This window comes from Micromys minutus (assembly GCF_963924665.1).
Source record: "Micromys minutus genome assembly, chromosome: 27".
In the NCBI taxonomy this organism is placed as follows: Eukaryota; Metazoa; Chordata; class Mammalia; order Rodentia; family Muridae; genus Micromys; species Micromys minutus.
In genome coordinates this window covers 20,419,300-20,439,801 of record NC_137962.1, presented here as the reverse complement: position 1 = coordinate 20,439,801, position 20,502 = coordinate 20,419,300, and the positions used below count along the sequence as shown (strand labels likewise).

The window sequence follows — 20,502 nt, the reverse complement described above, 5'->3', positions numbered from 1 at the left end:
TGTGGTTTGAAGTATTGGAATGGTTGAGTATTTGTATATTTTTGTGACTGTTTGCAAATCTGTTTTTAAACAGAGACCAGATGAGGAGGCTGTGGTGGATCAGGGTGGGACCAGCACAAGTCTCAACATTCACTATGAGAAAGAAGAGTTGGAAGGTAAGTTCCAGGGAGACCCGAGGCGGTGCTCAGAGAACGGGGGAGCTCAACATAAGTATTAACAATAACTTTGAGGACGTGAAATACTCATTTAGCTCGCCGGTTTTTATAATCCCACGGAACTGTAAGTATCTACACAGATTTAAAAGAAAATAAAATACCAGTAGTTTAAAAGTTCAGTTTGGCTGTAATTTTTTTAACCACATTTTCGATAGCGGGTCTCCTGTTCTAACTGGCCATTTCTACCCGATTAAAACAAAATCTAAGCAGCAAATGGAGTACAGAAATAGACCAGAAAGACTCAGAGTTCACAGTACAACCTTGTATGAAAGCCCAGTGAGATGCAAGGGGAGGCGCCATTCCTGTTCCCTGGCTGTCCCCAGCTTCTCGGGGCTGTTGTATGCTGTCCTGTGTTCCTTTGTCCTGGGAGCCGGAGGAGGGGCTGGTTGGATTTCTAATCATTGCTCCTCACTAGTGGTGAGATTCCATTATCCTGGGGGAAGGCTGGTGTTCAGTGCAGCTTTAATAAGGAGCCATGTCTGTGTCTCCGTGTGAGCGGTGGCTGGGCCCGTGTCCGTCTGTCTCTCCGCATGAGAGGGCTGGGCTTCCCTGCACACTCACTGCTGTGACTTACTTTCCGGCGCTCAGACAGCATGCGATGATCGGTCTCTCTGTACTGCTTGTTCCCACCGTGGGCTTTGCCTCAAACTGGTCCAGGCCAGAGAAAACTCAGCCTTTGGATGGGAACCGGAGAAAAGCTGGAGGCTGACTCAGCCTCTGGGTCTGTTCCGTGAAAATGTGTGTGGGTGGCGTGTGGTGTGAGGGTCAGTGGTGTTAGGAAGATCAAGGTCACGTAATCAAGCACATCTGGTGTGGTTGGGACAACCAAGCTTGTTCACAGAGGCAAACAAATGCATGGCTTATCATCGTACGTGAACAACAGCTCCCGAATCTGAGGAAATTGTCTGTCTGTGCTATTGGGCTATCAGGCTAGAAGTGTTCTTGTTTTACAGCTCTCTTACACAGAGTAATTTAAATCGAGAACCCAACTCCAGCCCTCACAGTACCTCAGGCCTGCGCTGGTGTCCCTTAGCTGTGGGAACCGACTAGACGGCAGGGGAGACTCATGGGCTCCTCTCTTCACCCGCTGACTGCAAAGTGGGCAGATGTAACCTCACCACTCGGCCTGGTGCGTCGTGCACACAGTCTCTGTGATGCACCCCAGAGTGTGTTGTCAGCAGCTCCGTGGTCCTCTGGGTGTTGCCCTGTGGACCTTAGTCCTCCACCGAGAAGAGAATATGTATCAACGTTTCCTGTGTACTTGGGAACAGCATAATGAACTCCCATAAGCTCTCCTGGGCTTCGAAGGCCAGGTCTCACCCACCAAGGTCAGCTGAGGAGCTTTTGGGAGTAGCATCTCCGGATGGTAGCATCTCCGGATGATGTCATCTCTTTGTGGGTCATGCTCTGCTCTGCTGGAAAAGAAGGCCGGAGGGTGACAGGTTGCTGGAGGCACTGCGCTGGGGGATGGCCTCTTGTGACCAGGTCTTTCTGAAAATGGGAATCTTCTGCATGTTTATATGTTACATGCAAACGGGGGCCTGAAGGCCCTCCCAGGCCGTGTCCTGAAGTGTCAGAGCCAGAGAGGCGAGGGACTGGGGTTTTCTGAGGGCTGGGCATGCCACAGGTCCCACCCAGACTCACACTGAGGTGTAATTGCAGTACTGTAGAGGCCACATGCAGCATGGTGGCACAGAGAGGACAACCAGCCCAGCTTTAACAGAGGGTGCCACAGACTGATCTGATTGAGTGGGGCGCACGCCACCTCAGGAGTCTGTGCTGCTGAACAGTCCCACGTCTTCTTCCCCATGTCCCCTTACACTATTCTCAGAGACGCTGGGTACAGTAAGTGTGGGTCTTTCTGAGTGAGCAGAATCCATCAGCGAGGGTTTTAAACAGAAGATTCAAGAACAGATGTGAAGAGCTGTCCCGAGATAAGCCCAGAGCAACAGACAGCATAGTGCGTCTCAGTGGGTGGGTTCCCTCAGCCCCTCTGGGCAACAGGGCACTTGTATTAAGAGGAATGGCTTCTCCCATTTTTTTTTTTTTCTGGCAGACCATTATTCCTGATTAAGTACTAGATTTATGATTCCTGACATCAGCTTAATGCATTCTAATATACTTTTAACAAAGGCAAGACCCACTTGGTCAAATTTATAACTTTAAAGAGGCTTGCGTGTGTAACACGTGTAAGACTTCCCCTGTGCTTACTGCTGTGGAGCCACCCTGTAAGCCCAGGGGAGCTGAGCATCCATTAACGTTCACTAACGAACGTGGTAGTGTCTGTCGGTAGCCAGCACACAGGGCAGTGTAACGTTCACTATCGAACGTGGCAGTGTCTGTCGGTAGCCAGCACACAGGGCAGTGTAACGTTCACTAACGAACGTGGCAGTGTCTGTCGGCAGTGGGCTCTGCAGGCTCCTGTCTGTCTGCGGGTGACTCACTCAGGTGACTCATTCGTGGCTGTTCCCGCGTGTGCGTGTGAGTGTGCATGTGTCTGTCTGTCTCTCTCTGTGTGTACGTTCTACATTCTTAGTTTTAAAAACATCATCTTTCTTACAAATTTTACTAAGCCAGGTGCTTTATTAGCTGACGGCCTCAGGAGACTGGGTCCGGCATTGAGAAAAGGAATGAGAGGCTGGACAGTGGGTGGTTGGATGACCTACCTGTGAGGTGATCATAGAGTTAGTCTGGTGGGGTCACTGCCAGAATCCAGCTAGCAGCTTGGGCTGTATTTCCTGGTGTCTGTTTGTCGTCTATTCTGCTAATTTTACTCAGAAACTCTAAGTCCCCGCTTCTGAATCCCGAGCTCAGAAACGGAGGCAGTTCTGCCACAGCCATTTGGTCGCTCTTAGCTCCAACCCTGCTGAAGTCGGTTTCACTTTCTGCACGTCTTTCTGGTGTTTCCAAAAGGAAGGGAGCGGAGTCTGCTCTAAGATGGATGTTTTTCCTTCCTTCCTACAGAACCAGCAAAGACATCTAAAGGATGCCTTTCTCTATGCCCCCACCTGCCTTGTGAGGGTTTGTTTAACTTTTGAGGCAGATCATATGTTATGCGCTCAGTAACATACAGAGCCCTTGTGTGGTCCCTTCTGAGGCAGCGTGGATTCAGACAGCTGAAGCATTGTGTTAGCACCCAAGAATGGCCGAGCCTGGACCTTCTCTAGACCTAGAACTTTAGAAACTAGATTTATGACATCGGCAAGATTTGGGCAGTCCGTAGCCCTCCTTGCTTTCCTGAGATAGTCTTGATGGGTGAATTAGTCAGTGAGACAAGGGCTGATGACAGTCCCAGTGCTGACAGTCCCAGTGCTGACAGTCCCAGTGCTGACAGTTCCAGTGCTGACAGTCCCAGTGCTGACAGTTCCAGCGCTGACAGTGCTGACAGTTCTCTTTTGAGAATGTAGATGCAATTTAACAAGGATGGCAAAGTGGATGCACTGGGGGTGCTCAGTGTGTTCAGAGAGAAGCTGTAGTCATAGTCAAACCGTTCAGAAAAGAGGAAGCTCGTGGTTGAGACAGCTCTTGCAAAGGTCCGAGTGACCTGCAGCCCTTTACCTACGTCCGGCTCTACACAGATACACCAGATCTCACAGGAATCCAGTCACCATCGGTGAGGCTGATTGACGTGATTATCCAGGATAGACTGTTTCACGGCTTGTGAGCTCGTCCCGAGAGGCTGCAGTTACTGTAGTCACCCTGACTAAGACAGACTGGGACCCTACATCTTAGCAGATGGCCACTTCTGCCGTTTCTTTTTCTACATCCAGTGATCTGCCTGTCCAAAGTGTTCCGCTATGTCTGACAGTCTGGAGATGGGGAGGGAGGCGTGCACTTCCACCAGAGAGCATTCCCGGCCTCCCCACATGGCGACAGGTCTCAGCTGGTCTTCTGGGCGTTGCTGTTCTTGTTTCATTTTACAAAGAAAAAGAGAACTAGACAAATGTTAGCATAGCCCCAAGGCTCCTGACCACCTTGGATGAGGGACACACGCTGTGGAGGATGTGGGTGCAGTCTTGGAAACTCATGGCTAGCGAAGGAAGATGATGCCTTGGCTGCTCGCCTCAGAAAGTCCAACTTGTGGGAAGCCTCACAGCCTCGTGTCGGTGTCGGCCCTTACCGTGTCTGAGGCAGCTCAGGCGGTCTGGGCCTTTCCCAGGCCGCTCAGTGTACCTATGAGTGTCTCTTAGCAACCCTTACAGCTTATTTATGCCGTGTGTGTGTGTGTGTGTGTGTGTGTGTGTGTGTGTGTGTGTATGTGAGAGAGGTGGGGGGGGATTGTGTACGAGGTCAGTTTCTGAGGCTCCTGCCGTTCACTTCTGAGCTTCGCTCTTTCCCTGGGATGAAAGGTTTCACTTCCCTTCTCACCTGTCTCTCATCCTGTGTCCTACTGGGTGTCCCTCCAAGATGCAGGGTTTCAAATGCAGAGGAAGGTGCTCCACAGGTCAGCTAGGACCTCATCCTAAAACCATCGCTCTGCTCAGAGTCCTTTGGTGACCCTTTCAGATCTGACGCTCCCTTAGGTCAGACCCTACATCCTGAGGAGGCCTCAAGGGTTCTGACCTGGGGAGATTTTGCATCCTGAGTGGTTGTGGAGCACTGACCCTGCACAGGCAGTGCAGGCATGGGAGAGCCTTGGAGGGTTAGCTCTGTGGAGCACTGGAGTGTCCTGGAGCACTGTAGAGCAAGTGCAAGGCCCTGGGCAGGGGTGGGGTGGGAGGAGACAGCGTGCTTGGTGACATGATTGCTGGAGAAGAGTCACAGCTAGGACCTTGAGTGCACAGTAGGACCTTGAGGAGTGCACAGAAGCACACAGTAGGACCTTGAGGAGTGCACAGTAGCACACAGTAGGACCTTGAGGAGTGCACAGTTGCACAGTAGGGCATAAGGCAGGCGTTCGGCTATAAGCCAGGCAGAGAATAAGTGTGTGGGAAAAGCCTTATTTTAGCAAAGGGCTCTGAGTAACTTGGAGGAAGGTGACCACACATCTCCTTAGGGACATGAGAAACAATGATGGAGAGGCAGGGAAATTTGCATGGAATTCTGGGTGAGTGCTTGTGTGGAAAACCCCAACACATTTGGGGAAGAGTGAGTGGCCTGGCTCAGGTAGACAGGGCAAGATGCCAGTGCCGGTGCTGTGGGCTCAGCAGCCATGAAAAGTGGGTGGAGCCGAAAGCTGCTACTTTGGAGCTGGAGAAAGTGGATGGTTCTCCAGAAGTTCTGTGCCAGCATGCAGGGCTACCCTGTTCTCCAGAAGTTCTGTGCTAGCATGCAGGGCTACCCTGTTCTCCAGAAGTTCTGTGCTAGCATGCAGGGCTACCCTGTTCTTCAGATGTTCTGTGCCAGCATGCAGGGCTAGAGAGTGGGTACCACTGAAAACAGAAGAGAACAAGGGTCAGGGGTCAACCTCCCCATGGTGGGCTGTCGGGCATCTGAAGGCTACTGTCAGGCGCAGTCTTGTGGGAGCTAATGGAGCTCTGAACACCCACGAAGAGGGAGTCTGTGGAACTGAGAAATGTGCTCTGACAGAGAGAGGGTGAGCTGGGTGCTGTCCAGAGCTTACGGAGCACTGCTTTAGTAGGAACAGGGACAGAAGCCACAGTCTGAGGCCGTGGAACAGGAGTCTGGTGAGAAAAGGGAGGAGGCTGGTCATGGGGCCTTGATGTGGAAACTTCTAGTTCTTTGGAGAGTCAGTTACGTCAAATGATGGTCTGCGGGGCGCACAGGTGAAAGGATGTCTTGCTCAAGCAGACACAGGAAAGGCTGTTGCCCTGAGGCAGACCCAGGTGAAAGGACCCATGATGAAGTGTGACCCCACCGACAGCGGGAGGCGAGCGCTGAGCTTGGGTTTGGTTTACTCCGTCTCGCTGTTCTTCACAAAAAGACACACAAGCATTGGTTTCCCTTACGTGGTGATGTTGACTCAGCTTGTGGCGACGTTGCCATTGAGAGAAACTTGTCCCAAAAACTGCTTGTGAGGTTCCTGCAGCTGCCTGCTGCTTCCTTGTCCTTGTTTCAGGTGGGTTGGTGAGCCTGGCGATGTTCGGGACTGGACTGCAGCTGCCTGCTTTGTGTGTGTGTGCGCATGCGTGGGTGTGTGTGTGTGCGTGTGTGGTGTCTGCCTGCCTAGAGGACTGGTCTGCAGCTGCTGAGTCGTATTTGGTGTTTGCTATGGGACTGAACTGTTGCCAAAGAAGTTCAAGCTCACCACCAAAGAACTATTTCTGAACAGGTCGACTTCCCCCACATGCTAATAACTTCTCTCTTCCACTACCTCTGCTGGGTGGTGACTCGTGGAGAGGCTGAACCCTTATTAAAAGTAGGTTTATGGCTAGAGTTCCTGATGGGGAAGGAAGGGGAGGGGAAGAGGGGGGGAGCAGCTTGTCAGTGGGATAGCTTCTTAGAGTCAGAGTGGAAGGAGGAGAGTGAGGACAGCCCATACAGGGGGTGTGGCAGGGGAGTGGGGGAGATGCTCCCTCCTCGAAGGATGAGTTGGTCACCAGTCACCAGTGAGGGTCCCTGTCCTCCCAGCGGGGTGAGAAGTAAGGCCAGCTCAGGGGGAGGAATGGGCGTAGACTGGACTCCAGGACTCCCTGTAAAGATGGGCAGAGCCTTGGGGACTGTGTGGGCACAGCTAAGATCTGGACACAGAGCCACAGGAGTCGGGTGAAAATGCCACAGCACTCTGAGTGTCAGGCTTCGGAACAGCCCAAAGCTTTGATTCTGAGGTTGGAGGCTGGCAAGAAGGCGGTGGAAGTCCGGTTGAAGATGAAAAAGACAGAGAGGTTTGTGGGAGGGATGAGGAGCAGGAGACAGGATAGTCTGCACTGTCTTCACTGTCTCTGAACCCAGCCTCAGTCCTTCCGATCACGTTTTCCTTGTTACTGCTCTTGACAACCCCACGACTTTAAAAACCAAGCATTAGTGTTCCTTTTAAAAGATGAATCCAGGGCTGGGCAGTGGTGGTGCGCGCCGCCTTTAGTCCCAGCACTCAGGAGGCAGAGACAGCCTGGTCTACAGAGGGAGTTCAGGGACAGCCAGAACCATGCAGAGAAAGCCAAAACCAAAACAACACCAAAACAACAATTAACCAAGAAGCTAGAGAGAGTAGATGACTTGTTTACGTCATACAGCTAATGGTGAAATGGAGTTTTGAACCCAGGACAGGCTTGACTGGAACCTTAACTGGCTTTAGCCTTACTTTTCAAAACTCTCTGCTCAGACCCGCCACATTACCATATAGGTATCGCCTCCTCACGTCTCACTTACATGGCCCCTTATAGTAGCAAAAAGTAATCTGTATTCAGTTTGTAAGTCAGATTCCCTCCCTCCCTCCCACCCTTCCTCCCCCTCTCTCCCTCCCTCCCGCCCTTCCTCCCCCTCTCTCCCTCCCTCCCGCCCTTCCTCCCGTGGGCCCCTTCCCTTGAGCATGCTCAGCTGTTCTGTTGCCCCGCCCTCTTTCCACGCCCTAAGACAGGACCTCTCTGCCGGTCACGTGCTCATTGGCCTCCCCACATGTCCCAGCCACCGTGCTCTTTCCCATAGGTAGTTCGCACAATGAAGCACACATTCTTCAATTTGATTGTCACAATATCTTGTGAGGTTTCAACCAAGTGCAGGGCCGAGGGAGACACTGACAACTCCTTGGGGGCGCGGGGTAGGGGGTCGGTTTGTCTATGAAGTTTTAATCGATCCCGAAGTGACCAGTACAGACACCTGTGATCTTACTGCTCCTATTTAAGGCAGACTCCTTTTGTGAGTGGAGTTCTGAGTCTTCCTCTTCCACCCAGGCCACAGAACCCTGTATGTGGGGGTTCGGATGCCGCTCGGAAGGCAGAGCCATCGGCACCACCGATCCCACGGCCAGAAGCACCGGAGACGCGGAGGGCGGGGCAAAGGAGCCAGCCAGGGCGAGGAGTGCCTGGAGGCCCTGGCCCACGGTAACACCCCGGAGAGAGGGTGGAGGACCATAGGGGGGAGAGGTGGGGAGGCGTGGGCGGGCAATGCAGGAGGAGCATAGCCATTTAAAGTCCTTGTCTGGGGTTCCCAAAAGGAAGGAATGCCTCTAAGGATTAAAAATGCCTTCCTGAAAATTTACCTTTTAGCACCCCAATCAACACTGACAGAATTCCTTTGCTAGAGAATTAGCCATTCCTTTTTATTGAAATTTGTTGGATCCCTAGGAAACTAAAAACATGTTTGCCTAGTGCCACGTGCATGCCTAGTGCCTTTGGGGGTCAGAAGAGGGTGTCAGATCCCTTGGGACTGGAGTTACAGACAGTTGTGAGCTGCCATGTGGACACTGGGAACTGAACCCAGGTCTTTAGGAGAACAGCCGGTGCCGTTAACCCCTGAGCCTTCTCTTCAGCCTTGGCTTCTAGGTTCTCATGGGACTTCTGCAAGTGGTCTTAGTTTACAGCTCTGTTCCCTCGTGGAGGTGCCTCCACAGAAGAGCAGGGAACAACGGAACTTTTAAACTTGTACTCAGGACATCGTTTATATATCCCGAAGCTTCTAGGCAGAATGCTATTTTTGCTCTGATTTGGAGTCTGGTACACATGTAGACCTTTCTCTCTCTGGTTGGTTTCTTAGACACCCCGTCTCAGCGAGTTCAGTTCATCCTTGGCACTGAGGAAGATGAAGAGCATGTTCCTCATGAGCTGTTCACAGAGCTGGACGAGATCTGTATGAAAGAGGGGGAAGATGCCGAATGGAAGGAGACAGCCAGGTGAGGGCCGGCCAGGCGAGGGTCGGCCAGGTGAGGGTCGGCCAGGTGAGGGTCGAGCAGGCGAGGGCCGGCCAGGTGAGGGCCGGCCAGGTGAGGGCCGGCCAGGTGAGGGTCGGCCAGGTGAGGGTCGGCCAGGTGAGGGTCGGCCAGGTGAGAGTCGGCCAGGTGAGGGTCGGCCAGGTGAGGGTCGGCCAGGTGAGGGTCGGCCAGGTGAGAGTCGGCCAGGCGAGGGTCGGCCAGGCCTGCTTGCCTCTCATCTCTCCTTGGGTGACATGGTAACCGGGAAGATTGGCTTTAGCTCACCATGGGTCAGTGCTAACACATGCACTGCTGTGGAGATTTTCCACAGCAGAGAATGAAGCAGATCAGTTGGCAGCAAGCCTTCCGTGTTTCTGCCTTCTTGGGTCTCTAAAGTCACACAAAGCACTGATAAAAATGTTGTTATCTTATGAATGTGGTTTGTCAGCGTGTGCAAAGATTTTTAGAATCATTTAGTTTTAAGAATTACGCTTACCATAGACATTTTAAAAACAGAAGATTTTTAAGGGGCTGGAGCGATGGCTCGGTGGTTGGGAGACACTGACTGTACTTCCAGAAAACCCAGGTTTGATTCCCAGGGCCCACATTCACAACTGTCTGTAACTCCATGGTCTGACACCTTCACACAGATGCATGCAGACTAAGCACCAATGCACATGAAATAAAAATAAATATTAAAAAAATAAATCAAATATAAGCAAAAGAAAGTGACAGTTCCTTTAATCCTACCATCCCAAGGATAAAACAAGGAAGACATTCGGGTCTTAGGCATATGTGAGTTTGTAATTTAAAGTTTGTCTTTAAGTAAAAATGGGGTTAGATTAGTGCTGTGCCTTGGCTTGCTTTTTCCACTTGCTAATGAGTCTGAACATTAGATGGGGTCTAGCGCTCAGTGTGAGACTGAGTCTGCAGACCCCTCCTCTGTCTCTGGCATTGTCTGCAGGTGGCTGAAGTTTGAGGAGGACGTCGAGGATGGGGGAGAGCGCTGGAGCAAGCCTTATGTGGCCACCCTTTCTCTGCACAGCCTGTTTGAGTTGAGGAGCTGCCTCATCAATGGCAGTGTCCTTCTGGACATGCGCGCAAGCAGCATAGAGGAGATCTCAGGTACGGACGGACGGACGGACGGACAGACTGGCGGGGCGAACATCAGGCGGAGGATTGGGTGTGAACTCGGAAGTGTGAGAGGCAAGCATTCTGGTACACACCCGTAGCCTGATGTTGGGAGGCCGGACTGCAGAATGTCAGGCTTGAGGTTTGAATTATGCAATGAAACTTTACCTCGAGCAAAACAGAACAGAATATTGAAGCCAGAAAGGAAGAAAATTAAAGGGCGGCTGAGACGGCTGTGTAGGTAAGAATGTTGGCTTCCGAGGAACCTGCGAGGGAAGGACTGACGTCTGGAAGTCATCCTCCGACCTCCAGGAGCACACCATGACACTTCCTTTCATCACACGCATGCGTACACTCACACGCTCACACACATATACAAAGTAATGGTGATTTTTAAAAATTAAAGATCTAGAAGCACAGAGTCTGTCCTCTAGAAGAGGTGCAGGAAGTGAGCCACAGCACCCTGCATTGAGCCTGGCGTGCCCGGTGGCCCGTCTGATGGGGTCTTCTGATGTGAGCGGATATTAAGTTACTGTGTTTGGGCGCAGCATTAGAGAACACAAGTGTCTAAGTGGTTCTGCCTCTGAGGATCTTGGGGACCTGGAGACTGAGGCCAGTACTGATGAACCCCTCTTGCCGGGGTGTACCAACAGCTGTCGGGAAAGGGGAGTTAAAAAAGTGACTAATGTGTTAGGGTCCTGTTCACTGCTCCAGAGGCAGCAGGACCTGGGAGAATGGAAGCCATAAATGAGCATCAGAGAAGCCATACAGTTTATACTCTGAGGGCTCCACACGAGTCAAGTGTGTAGTCACGAGGGTGAGCCGCATGTGGTGGGCAGGCCGCACGTAGCAAAGACACGTTTTTCTGTGGAGGCATAGAAACAATCGCCGGGCATAGTCAGGAATCTAAACTGATCTTGTCTCAAAATAAAATTAAAGAACCAATCAAACAGTAAGTTCAGGAAGTCAGAAATCTGAAATGAGCTTTAGTTCGGGCTAATTTCAGTTTTAGTTCCTCAAAGGCCCACAGTGGGAACCTTTCTCCTTGGTCCTTCCAGCTTCTGGGAGCTACAGGCACTTTCTCGTTGCAGCTTTGCTTTGCTTTGGGGGATTTTGAGAGGGAAACGAAAAGAAAGAAAACTGGTAGAGGAGTCTGGGGCGGATTCTGAAGCGTGATTGGAATATGAGGGAAGAGATCAACCAAAATAAAGGTAAATGTGCGGGAATGTGGTCTGGGCAATGCCTTCTCACACCGGAACCCTACCACTTGGGAAATAAAGAACCAGATGTTCAAACCAGATGCTGACGCATTCAGTAACAGCCTATCAGTTGGGGATGGCACCTTCGACACTGAACCTCTCTGCAGGTCAGGGGCTGCGTACAGGGCGATGTGTGGTCCCAGGGTCAGGTGGGTCGAGAATAATGGAACTAGGGATAGAATACAGGGCCTGAAGCTCTAGACATTTATCTAGAGCCCTGCTGACAGCATCAAGTGAGCACCTCCCTCCCCGACCCGAACCACTGGGCCTGATGGTTTAAATACTGGTGACTGTCCTGGGCCAGCAGATAATTAATAAATAATATGACACATTTTCCAAATGTATTATTTCACTTTGAATGCATGTGTTGTTCTGCACGTACACGTGCTTTTGAACCACATGCGTGAATGCTGTCTGGAGAGGCCAGAGAGAACACCAGGTCCCCTGGAACTAGCTACAGACAGTTGAGTTGTCATGTGGGTGCTGAGACTTGAACCTGGGTCCTCTGGAAGGGAGAACAGCCTGTGCTCTTAACCACTGAGCCCCACTGTCCGGCCCCAATTTAATTCTTCTGATAGATTCCACTTTCACATAGCCTCTGGGGCTCATGGTTGCAGCACCCCTGACAATTCCATCCGTGCTGAGTTCTTAGAGGAAGGGATAATAGAGTAACCGTGGGTCTCTGAGTCAGCCTGATCCGGCTGTGAACCTTTGCTTAGCAGGCGAGACGGAATGGTCTGACTTGGGAGTCAAGGGCACTTGCTGCTCTTTCAGAGGACCCGAGTTTGGTTCCCAGCGCCCACATCATGTGGGTCATGGCCACTTGTAACTCCAGCTCCAGGGGGTCTGATTTGCTCTTCCAGTCTATGGACATGTGGTAGACACGTAATAAATACAAGTTAAAAATATATTTAAAAGTAGGATTAAAAAACGTGAACATTATTATTAAAGTACCACTCTGGACATGTAGTAAACGCCTTGTAGGCGTTGTTTCCCAAAGCAACTCAATGAGCAAAGCGTGACAGCACATGCTCCGTGTAAGTCTGATCCTAAATTATTTTGGATGTACTTTATACGTGTGAATACTTTGGTTGCATGTGAGTTTGTATACACATTCCTGGTGCCCTCAGGACCCATAAGCAGGGGTTCAATCTCCTATAACTGGAGTTACAGATGGTTGTGAGAACCATTTGAGAAACCCATGTGGGTGCTGGGAATCGAACTCAGGTCCTCTATAAGAGCATTTGTGCTGTCTACTGGGCCATCTCTCCAGTCTGTGTAAGCCCCACTTTTGCAGGAGGGTCACATGAACCCAGGAGCTCACGCCCAGCCTAGACAGCACAGAGATTTGCTCCCATTGTTTAGAGGATGAAGGATGATGATTCAGTTACAGTAACTAGATGCTCCTTCAGGCTGGAGGCTGAAATCACCATGGTGACCCTCCTGGAGGAGCTTGCCCTCCTTCCCCAGCCAGCTGGCGTGGGTCCTCTGAGTTCCTAAACTTGAGCTTTGGGTGGTGATCGGAACCTCTGCTTTCTAGACCTGATCCTGGACCAGCAGGAGCTGCTCCGAGACCTGAGTGACAGCGTGCGGGTTAAAGTGCGGGAAGCCCTGCTGAAGAAACACCACCATCAGAACGAGAAGAAGAGGAACAACCTCATCCCCATTGTCCGCTCCTTTGCCGAGGTTGGCAAGAAGCAGTCTGACCCGCATTCCATGGACAGAGATGGTGAGGCTCTGTGGGGGGCTTGCTGTTTGTTCTGGGGGTGAGACACTCAGATTCTCCGTCTGTTTGCCTGCCCCCCCCCTTATACTGTCAGAGAGGGAGCAGCTTTGAGGAGGATGCCTGGTGTCACACGGATGCCGATCTGGGGGCCAGAGAAGGGAGCTGCCGCCTTTTCCAGCTGCACGTCTTGGCTTAGACACAGACACTGAGGTGTAGCCAGGCACCTACGCTGGTGCTTTTGGCTTTACCCCCTGCAGAACATGTAACCCTGGGCAATCTACTAAAGCTCTTCATGTCTCGGGTTAATAAGGACGTTAACAGGGCTGCCCTTCCCGCTATTATGGGATTTCCAGGAGTTCACTGACGCCCAGAGCCTGAGCCAGTGCAGGTGGGTTGCAGCTTCTTCAGCTGCTAATCGCTTTCTCCCCGTAGCTAGGCAGGGCCTTGAATGTATTATCTCCGTGCACTAAGTCAGAGTGCAGACCTTCCTGGGAGTCTGTTTCTGACGAGCGTTCCGTAGAGGTCCATGTGCTCTTCGCCTAAAGGCCACTGCCGCCATACCGAAATAAGAGAGGCCCTGCCTCGGGAAGATGGAGGGTAGTAGCCGAGCCTCCTGCTTACCGCTAAGTGCGTGGGGACAGACAGGCGTGAAGAGACCCTGCTCCCTGCTGCAGAGTCCTCTCAGCCTCTGTGGGTCACAAACTGCTGTCAGATAGGGGAAAGGGCAGGCTCCTAGCGGATTCTGTTTGACTTTCTCCCGCCAGGGCAAACCATGTCTCCTCAGTCTGCTCCAGCTCCAAACCTTGAGGTGAAGAATGGTGTGAGCTGTGAGCACAGCCCTGTGGATCTAAGCAAGGTGAGGAGACGCGGCCTGCAGTTGGCTGTGGAGCCCAGTGTGTGCCTCCCTGCTAAGCTTTGTTATTTCACGATCTTCTGTGGAAAGGGCACCCATCACCCCAGCCTTCTCCCTTCGTACCCCGTACACCCAGCCTGGGCGAGCCTGGGCTCCTCCATGTGCCTGACGCCCTGCAGCTCCTTCTAATCTTCAAGTTGTCACAGCGGCATTGTGCGGCTGCCTCCTGCCGCTCCTGATGTTTCAGACTCTTCTTGGGGGCTGTGACTGAGCATCTGAAACGTGAGCATCTGAAACACTCAGGTATTAGAAAAGAAAAACAAACATGACCCGGATCTTCCGTGGCGCCTCTCCTCCGAGGAGCATGTTGGGAAGGGAGTCAGGCCGGCGTTCCCGCCCTGGGACTTTGATTCTTGAGGTGGCTCGGTGGATAAAGGTGTTTGCTGCCTGAGGGTCTGATCCAGAAGCCTTACAAAGCAGGAGAGAACTTACTGATTCTCCCGAGGTGTTCTCTGGCCACCACACGTGTGCTGTTCGCTGCACGTGTGGACACGCATGTGCACACGCTAATTCACACATGTATATTTCTAGTCCCCATGCCCTCCCTGGGTCTTACTTGCTTTGCTTGTCTTTGCTTTTCAACAGTGGGACTGATATGATCAGTTGTCAAATAAAACAGTGAGAGATGTTTCTAACCTCGAATGACACTCGAAGCAGAGCTGGGAAGAGGGTGACTGGCCTTGAAGATGATGGCTCCCAAATTATCAGGAGTTTCTTTTGCATTTTTAGGTGGACCTTCATTTCATGAAAAAAATTCCCACCGGGGCAGAGGCCTCCAATGTCCTGGTTGGAGAGGTGGATACTCTGGACCGGCCCATCGTCGCTTTTGTGAGGCTCTCCCCAGCTGTGCTCCTCTCCGGCCTGACAGAAGTGCCCATTCCAACGAGGTAACGTGAGGACAAGCGGAGGGCATCCTACTCAAAGCACATCTGTGTGAGCGCTGGTGCTGGAAGCCGTTCTCCCAAAACTTAGGGTTAGTTGCTTGGAGAATAGTTAGAATTCCTCAGAGAGCTACGGAGCCGGCATGTGCGTTCCAACCTTAAATCTTCCATGTGGAACATGTGGCCTTGGAGAATAGGGCAGAGAGAGCCTGGGCAGCAGGGCCTGTGGCTCCTCACGCCAGGAGGCCTCAGGCTCCCTCCTAGTCAGAGAGCTGCATCCAGGGAACTGTCTCTAGGCAGGGGTGCTGGTGTCTTTCCACAGCGCTGGCCAGACTTAGCCCAGGGGTGGTGCAGTGGTGATTCGAGGCCAATAATGGTAGAGTGAGATGTCAGGAGCACAGTTCAGACTCTTGTCCAGAGAGAGCTGGGTCCTTCGGCTTCCTCCACCTTCCCTTCCCTGTCATTTTCTTATTAGAACAATGAATGGGAATTAGATAACATTGAATTTACATAACAGTGCTGTGTTTCTGTAGCCAGGAACAGTGTCTGTGGTAACTCTAGGAAGTGTAGCCAGCTCTAATATTGAATAATGTCTTATACATAGAGCCAAATGTTTGGCCACAGCAATTAGATCGATGTTCGGGTTTTCCCTGAAGGCACAGTGACACTCTGTGTGGTATCCGGGAAACAGCTTTGCTCTCTGGAGAAGGTGAGGTGCCACATCTCTGTCCTTACTTACCAAGCTCCCTCTCTGTGTTTTGGCAGATTTCTGTTTATCTTACTGGGTCCAGTAGGAAAAGGGCAGCAGTACCATGAGATCGGCAGGTCCATGGCTACCATCATGACAGATGAGGTACGTGCGGCCGCCGCCCTCCTTCGATCTGCTTGTAAATGCTGAGGTTTGCTCTGTCCCAGAAACTGAGTGTGTTGTTGGGATAAAATGATGGTTGTCACAGCGTCTGCAGGGAGCAGGGTGAGGAACTTTTCTGAGGCTGGCCTTGAACACTGTGGCCACTTAACTCTCCCTTCTTAGAGTAATCAAGGATGCAAAAAATCCAAGTATAATGTGTAGACTTTGTATGTAATGCGACTTGTGTATCTGAGTCAAGTTTCCTGAGAATATGGCTAATTAAATACATTGATGTTATTTACATAAGGAAATACTTCTATTCCTTGGAAATAAGGCCAGTTTGCATGAGGTCAGAACATGCCCTTAGGCGATGTCACGTGCCAGCTGTGGCTCATCTGTCCAGGTGAACATCTTAGTGGGCAGCGGGAAGTGTAGGCTGTTTATGAACTATGATTCTCTCCAGTGTCAAACATGACTAACGGAGTCCCCGTGTCTTACCTCTTCTGTGGACATTGTAGAATCTAGAGCCACGTCTTAGCTCCGTGACACAGGGTCTCACTCTTTAACCCAGCTTGGCCTTCAGCTTGGCAATCCCCCTGCCTTAGCCTATGGAGTACGTGGCTTTACAGGTATACACCTCCACACTGCACTTCAGGTTCCCCTTAAAAATCCATGCACTTTGCTAAGTGCTAAGTTTTACCTCGTAGATACCCATGGCGGGGATAAAAGCGGAGAGGCTGTATCCGTGTGTCTCTGCCCATTGGAGATGGTTGGAAGTGAAGTAATTCTGAGATTTCCTAAGTTTTTTCCTCTCTGTAGATTTTTCATGACGTGGCGTATAAAGCAAAAGAACGGGATGACCTCCTGGCGGGGATTGACGAGTTCCTGGACCAGGTGACGGTGCTCCCACCAGGGGAATGGGACCCGTCCATTAGAATCGAGCCACCCAAGAACGTCCCTTCCCAGGTAACAAATGCACAGGAGACAGTGGTGACTGCTGCCGAGAGCTCTTGAATGGCAGAGTAAACAATCTAATGACAGCAACAGAGGCCAGCTCAGGTGTGACGGGAAGGACAGAGGGACAGGGAAACATTTCATAGAAGTCCTTCATGCACAAAGCAACCAGTGAGACACACGGTAGTAATCGTGCAAATGGGTCCCCTGTCAGACTGGACAGACAGACTGGACAGACAGACTGGATGGACAAGAGCTCCACAGGCTTCCAGAAGGTTCCCTGGCATGCTGTGGATGGGAGGAGAGCTCCTGTGAGTATGGGGCTGAGGCTGCGCGTTCCACCCGTGTGAATCTGCCCCCGCCCCAGGGGCTCTAGCTTCCAGGAGAATTAGCTGACCTTCGAGGCCAATCTTAAAGGACGTGACATTACAGGGAAGCGCACTTGAGGCTGTAATTTTGGCCATGACTTGACGCTGGAAAGTTATATTTAGGGGGCCGACTGTATGGGGAAGTCGTTTTATACATAAACACATACATCTCCCACCCCCAGGAGAGTCAACTATATCAAATCAGCAAATACATTTGGAAACCACAAACATTTGAATGCTTGTATGGCTTTTGCATTATCCTGTTGCCACCGAGGACAAAGAGGGGCTGACTGGACTCATTGTATTTCCTCTGTCAAAAGGAAAAAAGGAAAATGCCTGGCGTTCCAAACGGAAACATTTGCCACATAGAACCAGAGCCTCATGGGGGACACAGTGGGCCAGAACTTGAGCGGACAGGGCGGTAAGTTCCAAGGCACTGGTGCTGGGTGCCGCTCACCAGGAGATGCTGCTAAGGAAAGAGGCGACCTCTAATTCTAGCATTCTGGGTAGAACTTTACTGACTGGTTGACTTTCACATGGGACCACCTACCGTACACAGTGTCCAATACTGTGTTCACGAGCCATTTACGTTCTGTTGTTCCCCAGTCCTTTCTAGAAGATGTTTCTTTCCTCTGATGTGAACGCAGCACCTCCCTCCTTCCTCCTTCCTGCTGCTCCTCTTTCTGTCTCTGCCTAGAGACCATGTCCTTGGCAATGCCTTCTGGTGTCTCTGTGGCTGACCCTGGGCACGTGTGCTGTGTTGATCTTTAACTCGGCCTCTTCGGTCACCATCACAGTCCACACCATGCAGCGTTGTCATCGTTGTCTCTTGGGCTACACTGTTGACTCCAGAGCCTCAAAGCCTCCTCTCTGCTCCCTGAGCTCAGCCCAGGGACACATCACCCCAGCCACTTAACACTGTGTAAACGGTGAATGTGAACCTTGCACACGTGAATGTTTCTGGAGCTTTCTGGACTGCACAGTCACAGAACACAGCAGTGCGGGCGTGTTTTTAATTCTTTACACCATTGGCTGTGTAGCTTTGAAAGGAAAATGCAGGCCATGTTGTGGAGACTGGAGGCCACCTGCACAGCCTCGGGGTGTGATCGGTGTTGGGGGAGGAAGTGTCTGGAGATCCTGTGGAGTGGACTCAGTGGGAAGCCAGGGCTGAGACAGTGTGGCAAGCCTTCCTGATGCCTACACGGACGGGTGTGACAGGCAGAGTGGGCTAGCTGCTTCCTAGCAACCCAGAAAGCCCCTCAGCAGGGTCCTCCATTAAGGTGTTTCTGGGATGCACTGTCCCTTATTTGGGATGCAAGTTCTTGGGAAAAGCTAATGAGAAAAGCCCCCAACACACACACACACACACACACACACACACACACACACACACACACACCAGTTAATTTTAATATGCCCTGACTAGCTTAAAGGCTGGGTGTTTCTAATCCTTCCCGCTGCTAGCACACACTCCCCTCCAGTTCTCCTGAGTTAACATCTTTTAAAATCTGCATTTCATCTCTGCTACCCTAAACAAACACAACTGGGGAAGTGGCCCCTGTGATTCTCGCATGTCGGTGGGCTTTTAGGTCTGGTCTGGTCTTCTTCCCTGTCATGGCCATCTCTCTCCTCTCTTCTATTCCAGTTCCAAGGTCCTGCCTTGGTCTACCTGCCCAGCCATTGGCTGTCGGGCAATTGCCAATCAAATCCATCTGGGAGCGGAGATCCCAGAGTCTGGGAACAAGACTTTTGGGAGCTGAATTGAATTGAGACAGCACTAGAACCAATCCCTAACCCCTCTCCCTCCCCACCTCCAACACATACAAGCTTCAAACAGGTTTCCGCCAGTGCACACCAGGCAAATGGATGGATGACCTGTCCCTAAATCGCTGCAGGGATGGGTTCTCTAAGCCACTGATCCAGATCACAGTGACCATCTACACAGCTAAGTCTGTTCTTGCCTGAAGTTTAAACCCTATTCTCTGTGTGTCTTCTGCCTCCAAACACTTGATCATCAAGGCCGACGTCAAAAGGGAAAGGCCATTCCGAATCTGAAGAGCAGCATATCTAATTAATGTCTGCATTATCACTGAGCTTCACTCGAGAATGAGATGTGGGGCTAACTCCAAAGGAGCCGTCATAGCCAGGCGGTGGTGCGCACCTTTGACCCCAGCACTCAGGAGGCAGAAGCAGGTGAATAGTCTGTGAGTTCAAGGCCGGCCAGGGCTGCATTATAAAGAGGCCTTGTCTCAAAAACAAACAAACAATAAAGAAGTGATCAGAAATTACAATTTTTAGTCCTTCCACGCAGCGTGAGCCGGTGCCCAGCTGTGTTAGGCTAAGATGTTTTCCTGCTTCACATAGCTCCTGTCTGCCATTCACATACTCTCCTCCATGAAGAGGTTGAACATGGTGGTAGAATCTCAGGAGCCTTGGCGAAGTGTAGGAGAGTCTTTCCCCAGGAAAACACCCCTGAAACTGTGGTAGGTAGGACCCAGAAACCCTTGAGTAATCCCCAGACTAATCACTGCCAGAAATCCCCAGGGTCTCTTTGTCCAGAGAGAATGAGACCGATTGGCACTGTGTTAAGTCAGACCTCTGGTCCCTCCCCTCAGGCTGCCTGAGGTTTGCCACGTGGCCAGTTCTAAGGCAGGTCCTGAGGCGTATCTTCCTCTCCTGTCTAAGACCACAGCCAGCCGGCAGGTGCGGTGTAAGCTCAGTAACAGCACCACACCAGAGGAAAAACAGCGAGGGGGCAGCGTCCCCCCTGTCCCCCTTTCTACCCCAAATTCAGCCCGGGGCTAGCCGGAGCAGGGTTGGCTGGGCTTGTCTTCTGGGCTCTGGGAGAAGCAGAAGGGAGCAGCCATACTGCCTCCAAAACAAAGTTACATGTGGCCCCTGGGTGGGCCCCCGCCCCACCAACAGAGTGAGTTATGTGTGGACCCGGTGCCTCCCCCTCTAATTTTGCCAGTTTTATTTTATTTACTTCCTCTCAGTTGTGTTATGTTTTCTTGGTTATTTGAAAGCAAATCATTGATATCATTTCTGTAAATCCCTCGGTGTGTATCTCATTTAATAAGGACGTTAAAGACAATTAATCCAGTCTGTAATCATCCTTGTGGAGTGCTCAGCTTACACTGATTGTTTTGGAGACTGTTGATGTGGGATCCAATCAGTCTGCAGTTGGTTACTAGTCCCCGCCCCCTCTCCTTCCCTTTCCTTCTTCAGCAGTCAGCCTGTCTGCAGCTTCCCTGGGATGAGGCCCCTCCCCTCCTGGGTAGCCCTTAGCCCCTCCTCTCAACCCATGCCCTCTAAACACCACAGGGAGGCCATTCTGGAGAGTGCTGCTGCTCCACTGTCCAAGCTGTCAGTAACCTGACATGCTGTTAGGATCAAGTTCCAATTCTCTAAAGCCTCTGTGACTCAGTTTCTCCAACCTTGTCTGTAGGTTTTGCACCT

The 20,502-nt window shown here is 51.4% G+C and overlaps 1 protein-coding gene across 1 annotated transcript in view; it reads left to right on the top strand.

The window, feature by feature from the left end:
* Window positions 1-20,502, top strand: part of SLC4A8 (solute carrier family 4 member 8) — a gene marked incomplete at its 5' end in the record, with an annotated part of 54,362 nt that overhangs the window by 11,884 nt on the left and 21,976 nt on the right. The window contains 10 exons of the mRNA XM_080939161.1: window positions 74-155; window positions 8,006-8,155; window positions 8,808-8,943; window positions 9,926-10,086; window positions 12,892-13,080; window positions 13,842-13,933; window positions 14,720-14,877; window positions 15,637-15,724; window positions 16,541-16,687; window positions 17,364-17,464. Coding sequence (XP_080795287.1) covers window positions 74-155; window positions 8,006-8,155; window positions 8,808-8,943; window positions 9,926-10,086; window positions 12,892-13,080; window positions 13,842-13,933; window positions 14,720-14,877; window positions 15,637-15,724; window positions 16,541-16,687; window positions 17,364-17,464 — 1,304 coding nt within the window. The remainder of the gene's footprint in view (window positions 1-73; window positions 156-8,005; window positions 8,156-8,807; window positions 8,944-9,925; window positions 10,087-12,891; window positions 13,081-13,841; window positions 13,934-14,719; window positions 14,878-15,636; window positions 15,725-16,540; window positions 16,688-17,363; window positions 17,465-20,502) is intronic.